Genomic DNA, 26,257 nt, shown 5'->3' with positions numbered 1-26,257 from the left:
TAAGTCGGGTTGGATTGTCTACCACGTAAAGCAGAAAAACAAAATGAATTTAAACTATTTCAAAGCCGATGGTAAATTTTAAGTTATATTTTGACCAGGGGATGTGTACAAGTGGTATATATGACTTAAGCACCTCTGTTATTCCAAGACATCAAATAACAGGAACCATGGCCTAGACAACAACGGCCATAAAGAATAAATCATGATTTTTGTATGACCTAGTATTTATTAATTATGAAAATACCGACTGCAAGATTTCAAAGTGTGCAATAACTTCTGTATTCACGAAACCAAGTGATAGCTTTTACAACACTATAACTGACCTTCCTGTATTTGAAAGCTGGTCGACATGTATCTGTACCCCGTGAAAGTGACAGTTGCCTTGACAACACGTTCAGGACGTGATTTAATTGCTATATATAGAGGGGATCGTATTATCCCGTATTATCTCAGCGAGAAAGGAAAAGGTTGGTCACGTGATCGCCACCCGAACTTTGAGTTTTACGTCCACATGACGTGACGAATTTCATCGAAATGGCTGTTTGTTCATGAAGTCCGTTAAGCTTTGCTCCTGTTGCCATTTTTTTGTTATCTCTTGAATACTTTTTTATTTCCCTTCCACAATAACACAGGGAACTATTTAATGCCCCGAGGGTCCAGTTTGCCCGTATTCAGCATTCGAAATCAACCGTGTGTGACAGTTAACGCATGCAGGAGAGGTTACTTCGTTGCGCAGATTGCGAAGGCTGTACAGGCATACATGCAGTGAGAATAACTGTGCTGGGACATATCGTTGAACAGGGAAACACGAGAGAGATTATACAGGGTTTATCCAGGATCTCACATACCCCTGTTGACAGGCTTTATTTGAAGGTTGGTAGGCCTATATGTAGGCAGCGACCCACTACGCACAGAGAAGTGCCGAGCAGAGAGTAAATAGGTGCAAATAACACACTCTAAGGAATATATATACCTACAAGCTGTTCTGACAGCTGAGTTCGTGTATTGATTTAAAGAGTCAAATATGGCTTAGGCCTAATATCAGAGCGATAAAAGGATTTGCGCCGTGTATTGTTATGTATACTATTGCAGCCAGATGTCCCGCTTGTTGTTTTGTGGACGATAACAAATAGTGATGGGGAGGACAAGCGTAAATGTAGACTGCAGGAGAACATCACATTGTCTTCCGATACATTGAGATTTTGGTGTTGATCGTGAGAGTCACCGTGAATGTTACTGCTGTCCTGAGAAGGACTACCTCCTCGTAGTTACCGATGTTTAACCAACGTTACCGATACAGGTAGAGCGGGGTGGAGAGCCTTTTAATCTTGGGCCGATGAAAAATGACGGAGGCCACACCTGAAGGCGGTAGCCCCCAGAGGTACTTTCCAGGCTTCAGGACGTCCGGCCGACGTGTACTCTTCCTGTGCTTTTTCCTGATTGCCTACGTCTGCCTGGCCGCCGGCGTCTTCAAGGTATTGGAGGATCCCTGGGAGCAACAGGAGATCACCCGACTCCGGGATGTCCTAGATACATTCCGACGTAATACCCATTCATGCATAGCAGGTAAATGTTTAATTTCTGGTCGTTTTGAGAGGCAGTACCAGTACGTACTACATGTCGTAAACTGACACAGCATATATATATATATATATCTATGCAAGTTTTTGCTGACACGTGTGTTTTAATAAAATGCTAAGTTCTCCATATGTATATATCATATACCTAGGTTTTATTTCTTTTGCTAATTCAGTTCGTTAGGGCGTAAGATCTCCATGCTATGCTACAATAGCTGAGATCTTCGTGTGGTATTAGTCAAGATATACTTTAGCTACAATCTCTGTGTTAATTGTTCAGACACCAGTCACGGTGCAGTGAATGGCAGTACCTCAATTCTGTTGACACGGCGATCGTTGTAACACAGAAGCGGAGATCTTAATTCTGTTAATGCAGGTATCCTTGTTTCATGGAAGGCCTAATTTGCATTCTCTTGAGATGGAGATTGTCGTGATATTATAAGCCATTAACTTAATTCCAAACAGAATTCAGACGTTTTCGCGCCACTGAAGCCAAGATCTTAAATCTTTTGGTTATAAGGCAAAAATATTAACGATATTAAGATAGATACCCTTGTGCAACGAAATCAAGATCTTAATTCTATTAAAGCACTTTTCCTTGCTGATGAATACATGTGCATTCTCGTGTCACAACAACGGATGCCTTCTACTCAGACAGGTGTCGATTTACCACGTCAACCATTATCTTAATTCGGTAGGAGAAGATATCATTGGGCAACGGAAGACATGATCTTAATTCTAGTGAAACGGGTATCCTTGTGTTACCACAACTAATATCTTAATTCTGTTGTGACAGGCGTCCTATTGGTCGCCTTGTCAATAGCTTAATTCCATTGGCTCTGAGACAGGTATTCATGTGTTACCACAACCAATACCCTAATTCTGTTGTGGTAGATACCCTATTTGTCCCCTCAGTCAGTATCTTAATTCTTGTGAAGCAGTATCCTTGTGTCGCCACAACCAATATTCTGTTTAGGCCTTTATCCTTTTGTGTCTCCACAGCCAATATAGCTGTGCTACAGAATCAAAGCTGTCGATGCCATTCAGGAAGGGGTTGTTGTGAACCAAAGAGGCAAAATAATTCAAAATCCGCAAACAAAATATAAACATACAATGTTTATATTCTCTTAATGTTGATTTCGTTTTGATTTATAATCTAATATTCCGATTTTCCAATATGGATAATAAGCTACTGTCGCTCTCTATTGTTCATCTAATTCTCTCAGAGCCAGAATTTCATGTTTTGTAGGCGTTCATTAAATCGTTATATGGAATGTCATTGTCGTGATCATAAATAGCGTTCATCGCAGCAGGATTGTAATCTATTGCCCTTGTGCTGCTTGCGGGATATGTGCTAGAAAAAATCATTTGTGCTAAATTATCGTGTCATGACGATTATAACCAGCATGCCGTGCTAAGAGCTGGAAGGAATGCATTTTTAGCTCAGTCGAGCAAACTAAGGCTACATATATAATAACTAATCCACCGCAAACTGTGTCTGAGCTTGATGGCGGGGAAAATTAATATTAATCCAGTTGCATAGTAAATATGTCGTTGTTGTCATAAACCTACAGTGACACGTTATTTCTATCTCTTTTTTGCTCTACATATAAAGCCTTTAAATGTGACCAAATCCACGCGATATACATACATGCATGTATTTAAATGAACGCGTTCCCTGCTCGCTTGAGACTGTATCCTCTTAAATACTTACATTGCTTCTGGTATTTTCGTCTTCATTTGTGTCTCATCACTGAGGTAAAATTGACTTTCAATATGATTTTTTGGTGTTTTCGTCTTTCTAAAGCAAGAGAAGTCAAGACTGTTCTTGTATATAGGCACTTTGCCACTGACATGGTCATTCCAGTCTATGTCCGGACAGTTCAACACAGTTTATTTGTGGGGAAAGTTTTTAAAATATTTATTAAATAACCACTTATAAAGCTGGAAAAGTGAAGCGGTCTTCACCTCACAGTGAAGACACGAGGAACAAGTCTGTCGCATGAGTAAACGAAGTCATTCATATTTATCTAAATTGAATGTTGAGCTGTTGCGTTAAGACTGCAACAATTAAAGCCACGTAACATTTTCCTGCCTGAATGGTGGAATAAATAATACTTTTCTCTTGTGAATTCATTTAAAAAAAGAGAATCTTCTAAGTCTTTATACAATGCAATTTATCATTAATAAATCCATTTCTGCCAGCTGCTGTATACGTTATAGATTTTTCCTCCTGGTTCTCGTTCTTGTTATATATAACTAATATTCTACCTGCCGAAGGCTGACTTAAATGTATCTCTGGAACACGTGTTTATGTAGGGTATATATTATTTTACGGTTATAATAATGTTATATATCTGTTCCTTATTTGTATCTGTAGAGAGTGGGAGAGTGATGACCAGGGCTGGGTTCATAGATGGGTGGGGGTGGAGAGGCAAAGCCGCCCATCCTAGGAATGACATTTGATAGTACTGATATTTTAGTTTGACATTTGAGATTCAGTTCGGAGATACTTACCAACATTTAAAAAGAGCTAAATGTCAAACTAGATCCCCAGATGGGGATACGATTGGCAGATTAAAATGACTATTTGATATCTCAGTGAATTCACTTTGAACAACGTATCCAAGGTATTTGAGTCGTTGGTACAATCAGCTTAAAGGTGGAGAAAGTATAAATATGACATAAACTTCAGATGAAAGAGTGCGAAAAGTTATTCCTAAATGTGGTCTTCAATATTTTATCCGATTTTTCCTTAAGGAGAAAAAGACACTTGAAAATAATTTTTGCATGGAGGGTATTTGGGACCACCTTTTGGTATTTATAGTCTTTGTTTAATAATGTCATAAATGAGGATGTAACACAGGTTTAATAAATATTTTTGCACTAGAATTTGTTCTTTTCAGCTAACGAACGCATTAAACCTCAATTTGAATCATATTTATATTTTTAATATGTTCATAAACATTGTCATAATTTGGGTTAAATACATATGTTTCGATATAAACAACAAATTTACATTCAAATAAATTTATTAGACAAGCATCATATCCTTATTTAGAACATTATTATGCAACAACCATAAATACCAAAAATTGGCCCCAAATACCCACCATACAAAAATATTTTCAAATACCCTTTTCTCTTGAAAAAAAATCCAAAAAAATATTAAAGATCATATTTACAAATAAGTTTTGATGCTCTTTCATCTGACTTTGGCATCATTTTTATGTTTTCTACTCCTGTAAAAGTCAGCGTCATCAAGAACTTGATGCAAGTCAACTGGTCGTACAAAGTTCTTCCCAGTGGCGGATGGGCACACGTCTTTAACATTGAATGGCATGCTGAGTATACAATTAAACCCGATTCCAGTTGAGTCGCGTCCTTATTTAACATGCGCAAGCGATCGCGGCACGACACTACAGTCGAGTTGAGTTCATTTGAGTTCTGAACTGCCGTGAAAGCCGAACTGTAAAAACAGTTAGAATGCATCCTTAAATAAAGTAAACGGACAAGAGGCCGAGTTTCTGGCTCAGTTGGTAGAGCGTCCACTTCGAGGGTGGTAGATCCAGGGTCAATCCTGGGTCGGGTCACACCTAAGACCTCAAAAGAGGAATTTGTAGCTTCCTTGTTTTCCCTGTATGGAATTACATGCGAAGGAACAAAAATCTTATTTAGGTGCTATGATATTATATACAAACAGCCTGATACAACATTGTCACTTTAAAGTTGAAACACTGCAGTTTGATAGAACTGCGATGCGATTTGGTAGAGCTATTCATAGGCAGAAGCCCATAAAGTCACTTTTACACACCATGTGATGGTAAAATCCAGCGCGATAGAGCATACGTATATATGGTGCATGAGTCAGGTTTCATAGAGACCAGAATGGTATTAATGGAGCTGGGGAAAGACTGTTAATCCCGTTGTATATCGGTTGAACCTTTATAGATGAAGGCCTTATCTGTACTGCTGTGGCCAGCTGGTTTCAGATGCGTGAGATATCGGCCGCACGATGGAAGCTAGGAAGTCGAACATCATGCACATACAAGCCTTGTATTGACCAGATCGGTGTAGGCTACATGTCTGTATTTAAATACGTGGTTTTCATAGTTGCATACAACTACGGATTAATTGCTTCTTTAAAGATATACCATTGCAAGTCGACAGCTCCGCTGTTCATTGGGGTATATACATGTACGGACTGATGTTCATAGAAATACTCCGTATTCTTAACTAACGTTGTATTTATTACTTCCGCTATATACTGCTCTTCGTTCTTTGCCAGCCGGACGTAAACGGCAGAAAGGATCTGCACTTCCACCTTGAGCTTCTACACTGTACGTTAAGATATGAACCCCACGGAAGGTCTGTTTGGTGTAGGCCTATACACGCCTACATCAAACCGCGGCCGGTGACTTTAGCTGGAGCCTCCTACACCGTAATTACTTTGACCCGATTTCTCTTTTATTATCTTTTCATTACGGCTGGTTATGTTCTGGTAAATTTTACAAAAACCATATCATATTCCTGTTTCTACGCTAAACTCTCACCCAGTCTCAGTGATGATTTCTATGATCTCGTCAGCAGGTTTTTGGAGATTTCGTTTTATATCATACTGGCGTGATCTGCATGGCTTGGTTTAGCGATTCTGATATTGAACCATCGGTATCGGTGACATCTTCACAAGTAAACCATACGGCGAACTGATTAAACAGCTAAAAATAAAGGAAATAAAGCAGAGATAGGGTTTATTTCGGGCTCTTCCCAGGACTATATCAGTATTTCAAAGAGATGAACTGTATATGTTTATCTCTGAGAATTTAACCCTGTTCTGAAATACATTCGCAGCAGGAACAAAAAATATCTGTCACAGCATTATACGTCATATACACGAATGAATCCACTCTCTAGTGAGCATCGCCACGATATGACTGCAATACTGCCGATGTAGCGTTAAGCCATAATCATTCATTCATTCTAGTCAGCACTTGTAAAAAATAAATCTGTTTCAGCGTACGTGTCATCATACAAAAACTTGGATTTACCTCCCAGATTTCTTCTTTTGTCAGAAGCCTGCCATGTGTGACGCCGTCGAGAAACATCCCATCAAGGGAAATATTCTTTTTCAATCAACTACAAGTCAGAAAATGCTGGTGATGTGTTTTAAATTTTTGAAAAAAAGGTTAGCTTGGGAAAATTTGGCTTCCTACGGTATGTGAAGAGAGGAAACATTTTGGAATTGAGAGGTGTTACAAATTGATTTACGGTAATTCCGTGGATGTGGCTAGATTTTCACTGGACAGAATGATGTGTTTTTATAATTGAATGTCCTAAAAATGAATGTTTCTGCCACTGTAGCGATTTTCGAATTATATAACCACTGGTGTGTTACATACAACAAATCTCATCATACCGAAGTCAGTCATAAAAGTATTACCGAACTTAGCTGATAGCGATTCAGCCGCAACTTCGTATCTGTCTTGTTTAACACATTTTACGTCGTGTCTTTTTCTCTATGCTATCATTGTCTGGATGCAAGAATACACAGGTAGCATTGAACTTAAGGGCTCCTTGCCAAAGGTTAACCATTTGGTTGAAGTGGACAAAGAGCTCATGTTTTCTTGAGGTCACGCTATGTCAGTGATGAGAGGGTGGGGGGTAGGGGAGGGCAGTACTTTTGGGTATTAGATAGGGGTGTGACAGTAATCGCTCAGTGCGTAACCTTCCTTGAGAGAAGTAAGCATGAGCACACATCAGCAATACTTTGGCCGCTGTCTTACTACTGGAAGCAGGTTTTACTTTTTCCTGTCTTTTGCTGCATCTTTCGTGATATTCGGTGCAACGATGATGAGACATTACGAGCTTCCTTTAGAAGAAAGGGAGATTCGCAGACTACAAGCTGTTCGTGAGAAGTTCATCAGAGATGTCCAGTCTTGTGTCTCAGGTGAGGATGTTTAAACGATTCATGACGCGCGAAGTCTGGTTTAATACAGCACGGACATCATGGATAAGTTGAACTCTTTCTCATATACTTTGGTTAATCGTCTATGTGTAATTTTTCGTTGTACTTTTCCGTTTTTCGTTGAACATCGGTTTTTCGTGTTTGAAAGATACTTAATTTGAGTCTAAATGAGGATTTTATATGAATCTGGATTTTTGTAGCTCACATTTAATGCCTAGCTCTAGATCCTCGACGTTAAACGTTGGATGGATTTGTGTTATCATTACTTATTCCAATTTGTAGTGTTTAAGATGGAAAAAACAAGCGGTTTAATCGCGTCATAAGTTGGAACTAGAGTTTAAAAGTGTTTGTGGAATGGATACATATTTTAAAGAGACTATATAGATGTATTTCATGTTTCTTTCATTTACCACCCACTGTGCATAAGGGCTGCGTGGAAATCATGTTGGCTGAGTTATAGTAATACAATAAACTAAGCACTAATGTTAGGTTCAGTCTATCTCAAACGCGTTCACCCACGGCAGGACCTGATTTGTTTGACCATTATTTTCTTTGTTGCATAACGTATTGAGAAAAGAGCTTAAGCGGGCCCGCGTGACATGTAGATTATGTCACTAACACATGCATAGATTATGTCACTCACACGTGCATAGATTACGTCATTCACCATTGATATCGAGGGTCAGCCTCTGCAGGTCATGGAGTTAACGCAAATAAACACAGGTCTGTGTTGCAAAAGTTACCCCAGTGTTATAAACCTTATCGACAGTTCGCCTACTAACACTTGAAAGGTTCACCAGTACTTTATTACCGCGTTTTAAGTTATTGTAACTGTTATATAGCCAATATAACGATTTTATTCAAAACGATGCATATACCTGTCCTTTGGGTTAAGCATTGTTAGACACAGTTGTGAAGCAGAATCCAGAATAGATCCACGTTTTACGTTACACACAGGCAGGGTAAACTCTGAAAAACGAAAGTTTCATTTTGATTCATATTTCAGCATTTTATTACGCCATCATACATATAACTATGAAATTACTGTGATGATGGAACAATAAAATGCTGAAATATTGAGTAAAAATGATGTTTTCCTTTTTGGAGTGACACTACTTTTGTTGGCAGAGCCCCATAGATTCTCGACACACCACCCATATTTGCTCCTTCGAGGCTCTCAAGAAATAATGCAAATGTGGTGATATTTTATATTGTTTGCCTGCGTAACCTGATTCTGATTGTAGACTAAGAATCACCGAGGACTACTCCTTTAGCATTGTTTCCGTGTTACTGTTTCCTAAATGTGACAACAGTATTTTGAAAAATTCTCGAACAGTGACGTCTTATTAAATGGGGTGGGGGGGGGGGGGGGGGCGCTCCGTGGCTCAGTCGGTTAGCGCGCTAGCGCAGCGTAATGACCCAGAAGACTCTCAACAATGCGGTCGCTGTGAGTTCAAGTCCAGCTCATGCTGGCTTCCTCTCCGGCCGTAAGTGGGAAGGTCTGTCAGAAACCTGCGGAAGGTCGTGGGTTTCCCCCGGGCTCTACCCGGTTTCCTCCCACCATAATTCTGGCCGCCGTCGTATAAGTGAAATATTCTTGATACGGCGTAAAACACCAATCAAATAAGTTGCTACTATTTAATCATCTAAATGAACAGTCAATAGACCGGATTTCATGGATTCCATATGTGACCATTTACAAACTATCACAATGCTTTCGCTTCATATGATGTGGTCTTTTATGTTGTCCTAATTATAAAATCTAATAAACTTATACTTGTGATGGAATATTGTTGACGCACTAGTTTTTGTAGTTATATCTTGTGAAGTTGACTGGAATCGTTATATAATGTAATACAAGACTCACAGCACAGAGTAAAACTAGAGAAGCGAAGACGGTGTGATATTTGCAAACGGTCACACGTAACCGGTGATAAACGGCCTCTTGTCTGTTCACCTCAGTTAGTGTTTCGTTCTAACTGTTCAGGTAAATGCTTAAACGGTAGCAAATTACACTCTCCTTAGCACCATGCCTAAAGTAGAAATAGGATAAAAAAAGTAAGTGATCTTAACCGCATTTTATTAGATGTTACTAGTTTGGAATTGGTCAAAGTGCTGTGTTCATCACATTTCACAATTTAGCATACAATAAAAATCGAGGCGTGGAAACAGACATTCGAGTACCAGCCGTCAACCAATAAAGACTTCCCAGGTCAACAACCGCAAGGCCAATTCCCAAGACGACGTATGACACAAACCACCAAAGAATTTAGAAAGTATATAAAGTCCGAAAATTGGGCGGAATCATGCAAAGAGAAGCCGTCAAAAGCTTTTAATGATGTTGGAAAGACGCAAGTTGTGTCCTAGGAGATTGGATGAAATCAGTATTCAAATTGTGTACCATGCTAGAATATCAGTTGTCGAAAACAAAATACGTATCTCAGTTGCTTTTTGAATGCAACTGTTCATATATCCAAAGGGTATATTGCTGTCCATGTAAGGGTAACTGACAATGTCAAGATTGAAACTATCCCTCTGTCGTAAAGTCTGCGAGAGAGGAAATCGTTTTGGTCTTTGTACAAATATAGGTCCAGGTAAAATGTAACATCTGGAGAGTCACAATATCTGTACAAATGCTACGAACGGGATATGAACACATCGTATGCAGGGAGGTTCGGTATATTACTATCTGAATATGAGGATAATTACCAATGTCAAGATCAAAACCATCCATCATGTTAAGAACCCGATGGAAACCAGCGCCCTTCGCCAAATATCTAATATATCTCCTGACATGAAACCTCAGCCAAAAAACAATGAGAGCAAGATTCGGGTACGTGATTTTCTGCTATTTAATTATTTACAAGAACAGTTAGAATAAAACTCTAACTGAAATAAATTTACACCAGGCCGTATTTCACCGGTTGCCTGTGACCATTTGCAAACGAGCATATTGTCGTCACTGCTCTGATTTTACTCTTCATGCTACAGTCTGTTGTTATACGTGACCTCATTAGTCATGTGTGGAATATATTAGTCCCCCAGACAACACTCTGTGGAGTAACAAATATAAATTTCAGTATAAGGGCTAGAAAAACATTTTCATCGTATGTGCTATAGTTGTATGTATTTTAGCCTGATTGAGTCAAACGTACCCGCCCCACTTTCCTCGACCTGTACAACATACCTAAATGTGTGACTTAATTTGCATGACTGTATCTTTAACAGTCATCATACCTCAATCTGTCACCGCAGATGCTGTATGAACATCAGTGAATCAGACACATTAAGTCTGTGTGCCTGACCTGCAATGGTGTCAGCTGATAACATTCAGACAGATAAATGGCACCATTTAGCGCATTGAAGTTAGTGTCCCACTGCCAAAGCAGGCACTCGTTGAGTGAGGCAATCCGGACTGTTCGCCCTTACGCCTTCATGGAAGACGACCTGGGTACAAGTCAACCTAATTGATTTCTAGAAGTGCTCGTGGTCTTTTAGCGAACGACAATACAAAAATAGACTACATTTCATTCATTAGACTACTGCTTGATCAAGGTAGCTAAGTCGTACGATTGTAACTTTGAAGGTTTGCTGGTGGTAGTGTAGCTATACATGTTTTACCATGGCCGAGAAGGATCCCCGCCCGAATATGTCTGAACTTCTGATGCACCGAAAAATACGGCTCTACTATCTTGCCGTCTGTTTTTTCGCATACGTGTGCTGCGGGGCTTGGATTATCAAGTTTTTGGAAGATCCAGAACAGGACCGGGATATTTACCTCCTCCAGGAAGTACGTGAGAAGTTTAGCCTGGATATCCAGGGCTGCGTCACAGGTATATCATATGTGTTTTGTTTGAATGAAGTATAACCGTTAGGACAGCTATAACCCGGTCAGTCCGGGTTACTTGTTGCTGCTCGCTTGGCACACAGTATTGAGAAATTAGAGCGAGGAAACGGAACTGGTTGTCAGGTGTCAGTATAATGTGACTGAATTGGGTGTCATGTAATGTCATATCAGGTGTATTTGGCATGATAATTCAGAGGCGGCAGCATTTTGAAACGTACACATAACTGCTACTGTTGAGTTCAGTATTGGAAGAGAAACGAAATCAAAGTCATCACTGTTTTATCTCAACATTGATCTCAGATAATAAAGACTCGTCTGAATTTGATCCCGTCTTTGCCGGATATTAATGCAAAGATTCTCAATTTAAGACCAGAAATGATTAAAGACAATCAGATATACCATAAATTAAGACCATGATATTTTAATAATATATAGAGGATATTGCTCATTGAAGGTTGAATATCATAAATGTTTTTCGAGTGAGAGGTGAAAATGATAATCCTCGAGACGCAAAGCGCCGAGTAGGTTATCATTTCCACCTTTCACGAAAAAAGTATTTATGATATTCAACCTTCACTGTGCAATGTGCTATTTATTATTTATATTTTGACAATGTCATGATTTTGAGTATTTGAACAACTTTAAGCAATGTTTTTAGCTGTAGGCCTTCACAGACTTATGTATATAGCATGACGACGCATATGACATCTTGTATGACGTCGTGTCTTATTGTGTAACGTAAAGTTGAAGTTGACTGAACTTGTATTATCCTGACATTTCACCTTTATATAATTAATGAACGTGTTTATAATATAAATGTGTTTTTCAGATTTTCTTTGTAAGCAGATATATGAGCAGATCTTATTTGTACGTTGGTGGTTTTTGGCAAACAAAAAAAAAATGCGTGAAGAATGGAAAATAGTTATGATTTAGATTTTTTAGAAAAGTAAAAAACCGACAATAAGTATTTTTGGCTGGATTTGCCTTCATCATCCTATCTTCTACACAGCTTATGTATAGCTAACTCCTAGATCCAGAGTTAAACTGCTTGAATTCTCCACCAAAATGGAAGGCTTACCCCCTACCACGACGTCTTAATACTTCCATGTAAGTGCTTAAATCGTAGCAACCCAAACGCCCATGTAGCATCATTACTGCAGACTTAGTTAAAACCAAAAATTGTTGGTGATAACTGCAATTTATTAGACGTTTCTGGCGACGAATTGCTCAAAGAGACGAAGAACTGAGCTGACAGTAGGATTGTAAAATGACAACGGTTATCAAGCCACCGAACGAGTTTGCCCGCTATATCCAATGTATGCTTCGGCTAACTAATCGATGAAGAAATTCTTCCTAGTGCGACCCGCGCCATTTTCAGACATCAAAAAATGTCTGTCCTTCAGGGGTTGGCCGGATTTCTTTTTAGATGAGCGTTTTCTGGTTTATATGAAACTTTCTCGCATTCGCCGCAAAACTCAATCAACTAGATATGCTGAACACATAAATCACGATAATGTGGTTGAAACTGCTAGCTATACTGACACAGGCAAACGTGCGCACTTATGACTTGTAAGCATTGAGTTCCAGTGCGATTCGATTATTCGCTGTCTTTTAAAGTCGCACGTAACATTAACACATAGTGGTGCTGATTTACCAGCATAGTTTCATCATGCTTCAAACATTTTCCTGAAGCATATGTGTAGATTATGCCTAAATTACCAATCTGGCCCTCTTAGACTAAAGCTCACAGTACCGAGGCCTTATAAGTAAATTACTTAAAGCTGTATAACCTGTCTAAAGCTGACCTTGTGTTGCCAAGTGACAACCCGATCGGTATTAAAATCACTCGGACCATCTTGATCGTGTTCCGGAGACTGGATTTAATACCCTACGATTGACTTGAGCGTTTTTGTGTTTGTCAGCTGCCTTTGATTTTATGTCGTCCGTTTTGGGCCGATCTCTTGACGCCCACTCACTGAGAAATTGGACGCTAATTTCCTGAGTGTCCATGTTCATGTGAACCAAGCTCTTTACCATAAATGTGTTTTCCGCTGCATTAGATTCAGGCGCCTTGTGGTAGCCATAACGGGGATCCTTCTCTCAAGATAAAGACATCGTCATTTTAAATACGGACATTTTATCACTTTGCTGAAATTCCACGATACCAAGAGCGTCTGATAGAAACCAAGCATTAATAGAAGTTCACTATTAACGTTTAGCGGAAGTATTGCTTAAGTATGGTGTCAAACAATGATAACACAGAGAGCCTTTTATGTTGGCTGTAGCTGGAAGAGTAAATAGGGTATCATGAAACACGCATCTGTTTGGATTTATTGCTTAACTGATGACTGTCGCTAACAAGACATAGCTGTACCCTAATTATTTTGCCTCAAAAAAGTTATTCTTTTGTCCTCTTATTACTCGAGGATAGTATATTGCATCTGTGCATAGGCAGCATTAATTGATACACATGTATCAAAATACAAAAGTAAAATGTCTTCGTGGTTCTTGACTTGAATAAGCCAATCTATGTATAGATGAATTATAAATACTGATCAAATTAATGAGTTCAAAAGTATAGGAAGCTCTCTATATCGTACGGGCTTCTTCGACTTGACTGGTAGACAGTCCTTTATCTTCCGTTTTTCAAATATTGACATTTGGCGCCAGAATGATTTATAAATCGCTGGCTGGACTCACTAGCTTAGATTGAGCAGTACCACTTACGTGTATCTCACCCCACCACCCAGCAGATATTGCTGCAGTTAGTGGACACTGGCGACAGATGTTAGTCGGAGTCATTTCACCTAACATCGGATTAATTAGTTTGCATTGTGTCGATGTAAAGATTTTGACTGTACAAGGGGAAAAGTTTTACTGTCGAACTGTGGGCTACTTTTTTTTTCTCCTGAGCCTAATACGGCTTGCGCGAATCGGACTTTACTACCATGTGTGTGAGGTTAAATAATTAAGTGTAAAAGGGCATTAAGTGTTTTATGATGGCACCTAAAGACACTACGTAAATAAGTGCATTTAACAGTCATGCAGTCTGGCAAAGCTCCGGGCGATGTTTCCAGATGCCACAGTAATGGGCATGTAAATATATATGACACTAGGTTTGAGGGTGGAGTTACCATATTACCTGCCCAGTCACTTTGATCCTTGTGGTAATGTAACGGTTTAATAAGAGGCGGGAAGTGCTGTCTGTTCTCTGTATTTTGAGGAGAAGTCCCAGTAGACCCAAGAAAGATATTGTAATGGAAAATGGAATTATTTTTTCTTCCGCCAGATTAAATCGCTTCTAACTGTGCCCATAGAGATATATATTGTCGTAACTCCTAGATTTAAACCACAACTCCTGTCTGGCTGGTTTAGCATTAAGGCAGATACAATGCCCAGGTATATACGAAGCTGCACAAAGGAATTTCTGTCTAGGCATGAGTAGGAAATTGAGGTTTGGTATGGCCTTATGTAATGCTTTACAATTTTCTGACTTTCACGAACTACATAATTTTTAAGCTGTGCGTCCAGCTTAAATTATCTATTTCAAAGGATCTGATTTCCTATAGTATATATGCCTCCATTCGCTGATTTACCCTATGATTGAGCATATCGCTTGTATTGATCAGATGACTAGTGAACCATCTGTGCATATTTATTTTACTGTGTACAGAACAATGCAAAACCTATAACGTACTAAAATAGACTTGCCAAATGCGCAATGAATCATTATTTTTTTTTTCATTAGTGATTTATTTGAAGGTTTAGTCGTTCTCAAAAATATTCCACCGATTTGACAACGGCCAGATCGGGATGGGTTAGCAAATCGGAAAGGGGTTGGAAGCACTCCTCGTAATTCGCCACGTATTTGCCTGAACCCCAGATGTGTCGTGGTAATCGAGCCACTGGAAGCGGGATTCGAACACGCGACCTAGATGTTCCTAACGGATGCTATGTGATATATCTCTATTTCTATAAATACAAGAATGTTAATAATCAGGGATAAAAGCTTTTGTACATTTTAATTGTTAATAATATGTTAACCATGACCAGTTCGTTGGCAAATGGATTTGGGTTAATATACATGAAACTTTTGGCTAATGCCTGTAGTGATACCTGTACAGAGAGTTCATTGTGATTGCGCATTGCGGCGCAGTGATCTCAATAGGCCATATATTACATACATTTATGCACAGGTGTTGCCCTAAGTACTACTCTATAAGGTCACTGACCTACATATGTTGGACATGCATTTAACCAACATTTGTGCTAGATAAACATGAGGTGTTTACATTGTTTGATAGATGTGTAAAATAGGGAGTTCAAGTCAGGGTGATGTAGAGGTTGATATAGAGAATCACGCGTCATGGTGCTGTAAGCCAAGGCTTACGAACGTGTCAAGCGTAATTTTCATGTGCGTCCCTTACCATAATACAAAAGACTACAGCAGAGAATAAATCGAAGCAGTGACGACAGTGTAATAGTTGACAAACGGTTACACATATTACCGGTAAGTTTCGGCCACTCTTCAGTTCACCTCATGGTTTTATTATGATCGTTCATGTGTATGCTTAAGAAACTACATAGAAAGACTTAGAGCATAGAGAGTCACGAAGACTGTCAGTGTGACTGTTGGCAAATGGTCACTACAAAGTCTGTTTTCATGGTTTTCTGAGGACAACAGTATAACAGGCAGTCTATTAAGTGAATTGTCATATACTTGATCTCCACTTGGAAACTTATAAATCCATATAGATAGATCTTATAGATCCTCAAGCTATTGTACCTGGCGTGCATGTTAGGTGACATTTGGTTGTCTGTGACATGGCTTTTATTAGCGGTATTTGCAATAAACCGATGGTTGTTTTGCTTTTCCATGGCTTCAATGTAGTTAAAAGAATAAGTACTGGACATAAAGCTAAACGTGAACTGTTACATCTAGATGTGAGGTTTTGCTTCCGCGTTCTGTTTAAGGGAATGGTTGCACTTATGATGTATAAAGGCATGAAGCAATGTAATCTGGCGGGTTAGATCTTCTGGGATGTATAACCACGAAAAACGCATTCCATTATACTTTCCTGGTCGATTAGTTGCCTTTGTCTAAGAACATGTCCTGTTACATCATTCTTCCTAGGTTAGCTATGAGAAGTGCGTTCATATGATGAGCCGCCATGATGAGTAGCCTATCCTTGAAGGAGTGACACCAACGTGTGACTGTAAAATACAACTAGAGCTCGCAGAAGTACATTACAATCCAAAATACAACGCAGTATTTAATCTACATAAAATCACTTGAATGATTTTGCGGACTTACAACTCTAGTAAGAATCCAAAATACAACGCAGTATTCAGTCTACATAAATCACTTGAATGAGTTTGCAAACTTACATCTCTAGTATGAATCCGAAATACAACGCAGTATTTAATCTACATAAAATCAATTATTCTGTTAATAGCTGATCACTACGATCTCTTGTAGCCTTTGAAGGCTGTAAGTCCAGTTAGAACCTGATTAGTGTATTTGTAGCAACTCTAAAAGTAGACGTAGATAGGTATGCTAATATCCACAGTATAACTGAGTCTCCCAGGCCTTACGATTTATAATAGAAAACTCTGTGTCCGTTGTTGGTAGATTTATCTGATCTCATTGATCCAGTCGGTTAAGGACTACCTCGGTCATATTCTCATCTCCCTTGTCCCTCGTCAGTCACAGGTGCTGCGGCTGATCGTTAGGGTTGTCACGGCATCTGAAGACTCTGGAATGTATCTCACCGACGTTGATCCTTTATTGTCAGCTGAACTATTGACGTTTTAATACATCGCTGGAATATCGTTTCAGACCGTCCCGTTTAATTCCATTTTCGCCAGCGAAAGGAATATATCTTGAATTACTGACGATGGAATGACGTTATGGATGTCTTGCAGAGACAACACGATGGTAAAGAGACGATAAACGGTGACACGTGTAAGAAAGTTATAGGAAGTACACACACCGTAAGCTCAAACTCCAGAAGCGTTAATGAATATTCATTGGTCTCTAATTATCTTGGGATGTGTTTATTGCTAAATTTGGTTTTCTCTTGTAATTTGTTTGATTGGCGGAGCATTTCTTTACAAGTAGAGAGATGGGTGGGAACAATGTTATAATCAAGTAGAGAGATGGGCTGGAAGTATGCTATGATAGCATGAAGTAATCTCCATGTTAAATTCTGCTACCTACTTTGGAAAATTCTCATCGTCATTTAGTTTTACAGATATGCTTCCCAGGAACATAAGTTAAATGAATTCAATGTTCCTCGTAGCCGAGGTAGTTATCACCGAGCCGCTTTCCTGTTTCGGTAACTAGCGGGGATGTGGCTCAATGATCACAAAAATAAATCCAGGAGACAGTGTTGTAACGCAACAACAACTATGTACAATTTATTAATGGTAGAAACATTCTAATACAACCAATTGAACGACATGAAATAGGCTCCCTAATGCCAACCAAAACTTACTCTGGATTTGCAGTGTAGGAGTACACAAACCTACCAATGTGACAGTAAGTTCCTATCTGCCTTACCAAGTTGAGGTAAGGCCTTTTATATTAAATCAAACATCTAATTAGAACCTGTTCTCTCACCCACTTGACAAGTACCTGACACGCTCTGACTTGCTAGACAGGAAGGTGAAAGGAAGTTACGGGATCTTAACGTCTTATCAAAACGCCTACCGGCGCAAGCTGTGGGATTATTGAACAATAGGCCTACTTGTCCAAGCCAAATCATGTGGCTCATCGGAAGACCTATCAGTAGGCTGACACACAATTACCAGATTATTGCAAGGGGCATAGTAAATGCAATATTGACATTAATTCCACCTGGGTGACATTGTTGTGCTAGCGCGACGAAATGACCCAGGAGCCTCTCACCAGTGCGGCCGTTGAGAGATCAAGTCCTCTCCGGCCGTAAGTGGGAAACTCTTTTGGCGACCGGTGGATGGTCGTGAGTTTCCCCGCCATAATGGTGGTTGCCGTTGTATAAGTGAAATATTTTTGAGTACGGCGTAAAACACGAATCAAATAAATAAATCGAGTGAAATTAATGTTTCCTACGTACAGATAATGCGCCTCAGTCTTCATCTGTTACTCCTAAATCACATTCAGTGCGTATTCCGATTTTTTTTCTTTCTGTTAAAAAATAGTACTTTATAGCACTATAGTTACAGAATTAATCTGGTTCAGTTTATATGTTCATGGTTGCGCGTTAAATGGTATAGGCTCTTAAAGTTAATATTACTGGTGTTTAGGCATTCTTGCAGAAAAAACTATGCGCAAAAGCATTGCTTAGAGTATGCCCAGAGTGAGTTTTCTCACTCTCAAGTGAAAATTGATGCATGAAAACGCAAGTTATTCGTCGTGTGGAAGTTTGCAAGTTATATTAATAAGGACAGCGCCATTTTATGATATAAGCGCTTTTTGTTTGACGTTTAGAGATTACAAAATGTCACATTGGGATTACCAGGATTTCAAATCTCAATGAAAAAAGCAATAAGCTAATGCTGTTTCCGGTAAAGCTGATATTGGCTTTGTAGTGAAAACGATTTGTCCGCTTTCACACTGAGGATTACTTGCACTTTCCTGAATGTATTGTCTTCTAAATTGATTGGAGAGATTTGTCACAGACATAAGGCTGCATTAATTTTAAAAGTAGTATTTGTGCCTTCCTGGATGCATTCTTGTCCAAATTACATAATATGATTTGTCAAAGACATGAAGACATTAATTATGGAAGAGATCAACAAAATGAAGCCCTGTAAACATAATACACTCAAAAAATTAATCTTTTTCTTTTAACAGAAAATCTGTTGTCTGCGTGATGATAGAATGTATTCTGTTATTATAGGATGATGTCGTATTCAACATAATATCCTGTTAGTCTAATAGAATCTTTATGTTAAATTAATAAAATATGTGTGTTATATTTAATATAACAATTTGCTGCAACAACAGACTACATTGTAGCATCACTCAGACAACAGGCTTTCTGTTAAAATTAACAGATTATTTTTAGTGTAGATGTTGTAGGGTTAGTCATAATAAGGAGCGAACATCATATTTATACATGGTATATATGACCTACGTTTTGCCTTAGAACACACAACACCTTTTGACAGTCATCAACCAAAGTGAGCTGGCCTTTGCCAGTCTTCACACAGTTCTGTTGTACATAGGTGCATTATGAATGCTTGTCAGATTGCCTTTTTATATTTTTTCTGCTTATTACAAAAATAGTGTGCTCGAATGTCTATGGAAGAATTGCCCATTCATGCAGCAAGCAAAAAACATGCATCTAAGGTAAAGTGAAATGTGAAAAAAGGAGTAGAAAAAATATGAAGCAAACAGGAATTTTTCGTGAAAATCGTGTGTTAAGCTTTCGGGAGCAGCAATGAATTTATGATCTGTAGAGCTCACAGGAAGACGCCGTGCACCGTACCGTTTGCTCTGGTGGCCCTAAAGCAAACCTCCATTCTCTGTGTGTCAGATTAGAAACCTTTAAATCAACACTGAATGTTTTATTAATCCATTTTACTTAGAAATGGAAAGATGTATGACTGTTTGAAATGTATCCTGTGGAAGGCTTATGCCTCTGGGCAAACACCGCATACGCCTTCGCATTCCCCGGTGTATTTTATCTGCGTTAGCAGAGTTAAGTAATTATCGACCTGGCCTGGGTAAAGAAAAACACGCCAATGCACATTATTTTTAGTGAATGCTTCTGTTGTGGTAAGAACTGTAAATGGCTATGGTAAATGACCAGTGATGAATTTTCCGTTTGTGCTGATGGGTATATAAATATACATTCGAGGTCGTACGACATCGCTACTTGATTCCACCACCCGCCGGTCTGGCTACGAAATTATGTTATGTTTTCCGAAAAGAAGTACATAAGCATCTACGATGCCTTACTCTCAGACTGGATAGGGCAAACGTTTCTTTAAAATTTTAACATTATTATTAATCCGGGTGAATCCTTATTACTTAATGAAGGTTAACATAAATTCAGAACTGTCTTTCTCCGTAGCACCAAAACAATAAGTGAGAAAAAGTGCTGGTGAAAGGAAATATGAAAAGCAATAATGAGAGAAGACATATTGGAACAAACGTTATATTTATTTATTTATTTTATTTGACTGGTGTTTTACGCCGTACTCAAGAATATTTTACTTATACGACGGCGGTCAGCATTATGGTGGGTGGAAACCCGGCGGAGCCCGGGGGAAACCCACGACCATCCGCAGGTTGTTGCCAGACCTTCCCACTTACACAAATGTTATAAAAAGCCGTAATACAGTTCTTTGTCTGAAGCGTACAGTCAGTAAAATTAGGCCCTCACCATACTCAGTATAATCAATCTATAGTATGGCCGTGTAATGAAGAGTCCTTTTATTTAGATCTTCAAGTAAAACTAATTACAACACGCCCGATTTTCTTGCAATCAAATTCTGATTTGGGAGATAACTGGGCCTTTCAGTTCGTTTAATTTCAGGAATTGCGTCTTGAAACGAATTTTTTGATGGATACTATTTAAGTGTGATCTCCCCGTTGATTTGAAGATGGGTCATCGGACTCGCTGGGTATGGGTTTTACTTCAGATCAAGCTATAGCGACCAATTCAAAACAGGGAATGATTGACATATATCGTGCTCAAGAGGAACTTGCGCTGCCAATTTGATGCGAAACCCGCGCATAAGGGGCATGTAATGTTCTCTCTTATACAAAGGTATTTAAAATGATTTTTTATAGACTTATTGAAAGAGCCTTGGATCTGACTAGACCATTAATATGCATCAAAACATTGCCCTGAGATATAGATATGGCATCTTTCCTGTATTCTGTGAGAACCCGTCCAGCTTATGACAGGCCAGTTTCTCACGCTCTATTATCCATCTTCTCTCTCTTCCTCATGGTCGTTTGCTTTACTGTTCCCTGTCTCCCTAAGAAGAAACACGGATCTTATCGTATCACACACTGTCTGGATTCTCCCGATACATGAGTACAATGCCTTGTGAATACTTTACAAAGACAAAGTCGTAGATCTACAAAAAATGCTGTGCAAACACAAGTATCTGCTCCACGTATACAACATTAAGTTACCATTGAATTGCGAATACTTATTTGAGCTGTTACGTTCTATTTCATTGGCATTTGTTTAGTTACAGCATTTTGGCAGCGAAAAAACAGGAGACAATGTATTTTTACAATTACAGCTCTTTTCTTAGGTGACAGCTCTGTTGGTTGTATATTTAGAGTCAAGAGAGAGAGAGCCGTTTGTCTAGAGAAAAATGCACTGAAGCCAAAACTACTAGCATATTTCATTATAAAAATACAATGCCTTTTGTTGCGGTGTACTCGGGTACTCCACGTCTTAAGTTTTCTTAAGCTTCGACGCGAGCCTTGAATGACTAAGGAAACTCAGCGACGGAACATCCACATAAATACCAAAAGATCATTGCCCACGTGAACCTGGTTTTTATAGAGATAGAAGCTTCATGGCTGGGAAAAACAACAACGGTGATGGTGATAGGCCTACACTCTCACGCCCACCGGAATACTGCCAAATTGAAATAATTACATTTTTAGCATCCATTTGCGCTTTTGTCGGGATCCGTTCGAGTAGTTTTTCCCGGTTCCCATTGACGTTTTCCAGCTGCGTAACTGAATAAGTTAAAACTACTTGGTGTTGCTAATGTCGTGGTTGACAGTCTTATTTATTGCTATGACATCATCAGAAAGCTGATCTAATGTGGCCATCTAGAATGACATTATGGTCCATGCACTTAGGCAACAACTGTTGTGGAACTCACAGTAAACCAGTTAGGTTTCAAACGTTATAGTTTACGATCAGTAGTAAAATAGGATGAGATATTCTGGTTTCATACCTTGTTTACGTGCTCCACACGAGCATAAAATATGTTACATTATCGATAGCTAAACTAGCGTGTCCAACACATAAAGTAGAATGCATCCTGTTGGTAGTTAGAAATGTAGGCATGAGATATCGGGTGTACAGCATTTTCATACATCAGTAAAATCCAGCCTGTCCATACCAGTGATTATTTTTACCCCCCACCCCACCCCACTAGCTGTCACATTGCCATATGTGTCCAAATGCCACGTCCGCCAAACATATAGCCAAACAAAAGAAAGACAAAAGTTTTGATAAATTGCGCACTGTGTTATGTCTTCATGTCTATACATGGGTACCTTCAGAAGCCATAATGTTATGATGTATATCTGAATCCCGCTACAAGTTATGAATAATGAATACGCACATATATGGGCCTATTACATAACAGTACTGATGTATCGGCGTTTGAAACTCTACAGCTTCCGGTGACATACTGTCAGGTGATCTTGGATAAAAACACTTGTGGGACATTACTCATCATTCCAGGCTGACATAAGTCACCCAAATTCGCTTTTATGGCATTAGCCTATTTTTGAAAACATCATGAATAAACGTAACTTGACTGTTCAAGGGCTTCCAGGTTGGCAGTAAATTTTCATTATTACAGTCCAACTTACGTCACTTCGAATCCATAAATAAGACCATCCATCAAATGAATGTTGTTTTTTGCTGTAGAAAGTTTATATCATTTCAAGATGAAAGATACGGGATCAGCACCTGTAGGAGCACATGTCACTTTGACTCTTTGTAGGTTTCACAAAGGCATTGTTCGACTTGGTAAAATCACCATCTTTAAATGATTCAGGGCGGGCTAATTATAACCGGTACAAACAAAGTACTTATACACATCATTTAAAGCGTAACGATTATATAAACGTAACGTATATACCACTGAGAGTTCACACATGTATTTTACTTTTTCAGATGACGTACTTTCAATTGTGTATATTCGAACGCTATCACTAATACTATCATTTTTATGTTTGCAGATGAAGAACTGGAGAACTTTATCATTGAAGTGGTCAGGGGAGCTAACCGGGGAGTGTCCGCTGTTAGGAACGTGACCATGTCCGAGTCCAACTGGAGCTTTGGACAAGCCATGTTCTTTGCCACAACTATCCTCACTACGATAGGTGAGTGAACGACCAATGGTATCATGTAATGAACATCAAATGATACTATATAACGAACAATAAATAGTATCATATAAGTAACAATGAAGGGTAGTTTTCAATGGTAGTATGTAACGAACAGTGAATTGGCGGTATATAATGAACAATAAATGGCAGTATAATGAACAAAGTGACGATATCGTGATAATAATGATAATAGAAAATCAGTACTAGAAGCCTACCGAATCTGGGTGTCTGCGTGAGTTGGCATGAGTTTTAATGAACAATTCACCATGTCGTCTGTATAATTCCGCGTTAATCAGCCGTTACATTAATATCTGTGTGGGTGTTGTTTCCTTGGTGATAATGGAAATTATGAATTCAAAAATTATTGGACATCCATAAAACCCTTTCCTTCAAAAGAAAGTTCCTACGTGCGATAACCGTAATAATCCATGTTGGTTGGAAAAGCTCGGAGGAGTGTGGCTAATAGAGACCGTAATAGAGGAGCTTTGACATTCCTAAGGCCCATTACAGTGTTAGGCAATGGACTGATTTATTTCATCTGTGTTTAAAATGTGTGTTGTCCATTGTAATAGAATTGGTTAGTGAAGATGCCTGCCATTTGCATATCCTTAGCAATCGTTTGCTTTCTTCAACACACCGTTGTAAGACTAGTTCATCGATCAGCCCGTTTCTTCTACTCGACATGCACAAGTAGCTGTTGGAAACAGAGATTTCAGCAGAACACTGCTTGAGGCTTGTGTCAAAAAAAAATATTCCCGTTTCTCTCGTAATCTGTGCATTCCAGTTTTAGAACACCAATTGGAAAATCTTTTGCTGTTATGTAATACTCAATTATTTCACGATCTGGGATTATTTAATTTGTGCAAGTAGTAGCAATTTAGATCATTTTCTATATGCTTGTGAAATTTACAGCTTTTAGAGTTTTTTCATTGAAATATATAGCAATCAGATATCGTGTTCGCATTTCGCACCTCTCTACTTCTGCTCTTTGTGGATAGCGTGTTTTTGTTTCTTGTTAATTTACCATATTGCACCAGAACAAAAAAAGTTCTGAGTTATTCCCAAACAGCAGCATCATGTCTTCTCCGGCTAACCGTCATTCCAATGAGGAAATATTGGGCTTAAATTCTCTTATTGTTTCCACCACATAGCCTTACGCTTATACATCACGATCACATCTCGATTCCTGAGTCTCTGGATGAGTTTAGTAAAAACATTTATAAATATGACGATTCCATACCACATGTATTTATAAAAATGGATAAACAAAATAAAAAAAAAATAATAAAGCAAACTTTTGATTATATTCATTTTTTTCAGGGTACGGTCGAGTAACGCCCTTGTCTGATGCCGGTAAAGGGTTTTGTATAGTGTATGCTATAATAGGAATACCGCTGACTCTAATCATGTTCACTGCTATAGTTGAGAGGATTATGATACCGGTCACTAAATTATTGGATCTGCTGCTCCGGAAACTAGGCCATTTGTACAAGGTTTTCCACATTCGTCTGCTGCATCTCTTCTTGATCTTCGTCATTGTGCTCATTTTCGTGTTCCTTATTCCTGCTGGAATTTACGCTGCTTTAGAACCTACCTGGAATTACCTGGACTCGTTTTACTATTGCTTCATCTCCATGACAACCATCGGCCTGGGGGATTACATACCTGGTGATAATCCTTATCAGCCCTACCGACCATTATACAAAGTGGCTACAACAGGTGAGAAAACTATCAAAAATAACATTTCTTTACATTTCCATTCATTTTGTATATAAACATAAGGTGCTTTAATTCTTCAGAGTTAGATATATGAAATACTTATACCAGTTGAGAGTAAATACACATAGGCCTAGGCCTAAGATATGATCAGTAATTTAATTGGGATATAATCTTTTCAGATGTTCTGTAATCTGCAGGATTAACTAATCCATTACTAAAAAAAACACATGCCAGATAGGTGATTAACAGGCATATTAACCTTGCTAATAATTCCCAAATTGAAACATTTGTGGAATTTCCTTAGATGAAGAAACTTAATACCCCATCGAAAACTTGCTGGTGATTTCTAGCTTTGTCTATAATATTTGGCATAACCCATGCAGATCTATTAGTAGGTATGTGAAACAGTCATTGAACCGATTTATCATATAATCAGTCTCTCCATCATGATTCCAATCACGAATGGATTAATTGGTGTTCATTTTGGTTTTGATTCTCTGTTTTATCAGGTTATTTGATATTTGGGTTGATCATGATGATGCTTCTACTTGCGGTTATCTATGAAATACCGGAGCTAAATATAGGTTTTCATTTCTACCTGAAAAATGAAAACGAGGACGACGAGAGAATGCGACTGCGTGCCAGCGACACTTCCGGTCCAAAATACACGCAGCAGGTCAACGAAGTGTCTAACGCTGGTTACCCTGGCGACCAGCCGTGAACAGGAAGTAATCTCCACGCAGCTCGAAATGTCGTCAGAGTACAGGCTCCAGGAGCATGACTCTGCGACTAAGACGAGCATTGAGATGTTTAAACGTTTGGATTAGGATTCGGATTTGGATTTTAGTTGTCATCGGCAAGACGTTTTGGTGGAAGTAGGTTTGGAAAAAAACGTTTTTGGCAGACCATCGCATTGTGTGATACAAAAGCATTATGAGAACATTTTATCCATCCAGCAAAAAAAGCAAAAAAAAAAAAAAAAAAACACCGATAAAATATTGCCAAAACATTCCTTCCTAAATTCGCATAAATTTCATATAATTGGTTTTTGCTCATCCTAT

At 38.8% G+C, this 26,257-nt stretch overlaps 1 protein-coding gene across 1 annotated transcript; it reads left to right on the top strand.

Moving 5' to 3' along the window:
* Positions 1 to 867: 867 nt before the first annotated feature.
* On the top strand, positions 868 to 26,131 carry LOC135468890 (potassium channel subfamily K member 1-like). Its single transcript, XM_064747352.1, has 4 exons — positions 868 to 1,566; positions 23,328 to 23,471; positions 24,798 to 25,196; positions 25,706 to 26,131. Exons 1-4 carry the CDS (start codon positions 1,344 to 1,346, stop codon positions 25,915 to 25,917), a joined length of 978 nt encoding a protein of 325 aa, XP_064603422.1. The 5' UTR covers positions 868 to 1,343; the 3' UTR covers positions 25,918 to 26,131.
* Positions 26,132 to 26,257: the final 126 nt, after the last annotated feature.

Source organism: Liolophura sinensis, chromosome 6, assembly GCF_032854445.1.
Source record: "Liolophura sinensis isolate JHLJ2023 chromosome 6, CUHK_Ljap_v2, whole genome shotgun sequence".
Lineage (NCBI taxonomy): Eukaryota > Metazoa > Mollusca > Polyplacophora > Chitonida > Chitonidae > Liolophura > Liolophura sinensis.
Note: the sequence above shows the minus strand (reverse complement) of the source record. Positions and strands in the feature narration are given on the sequence as shown.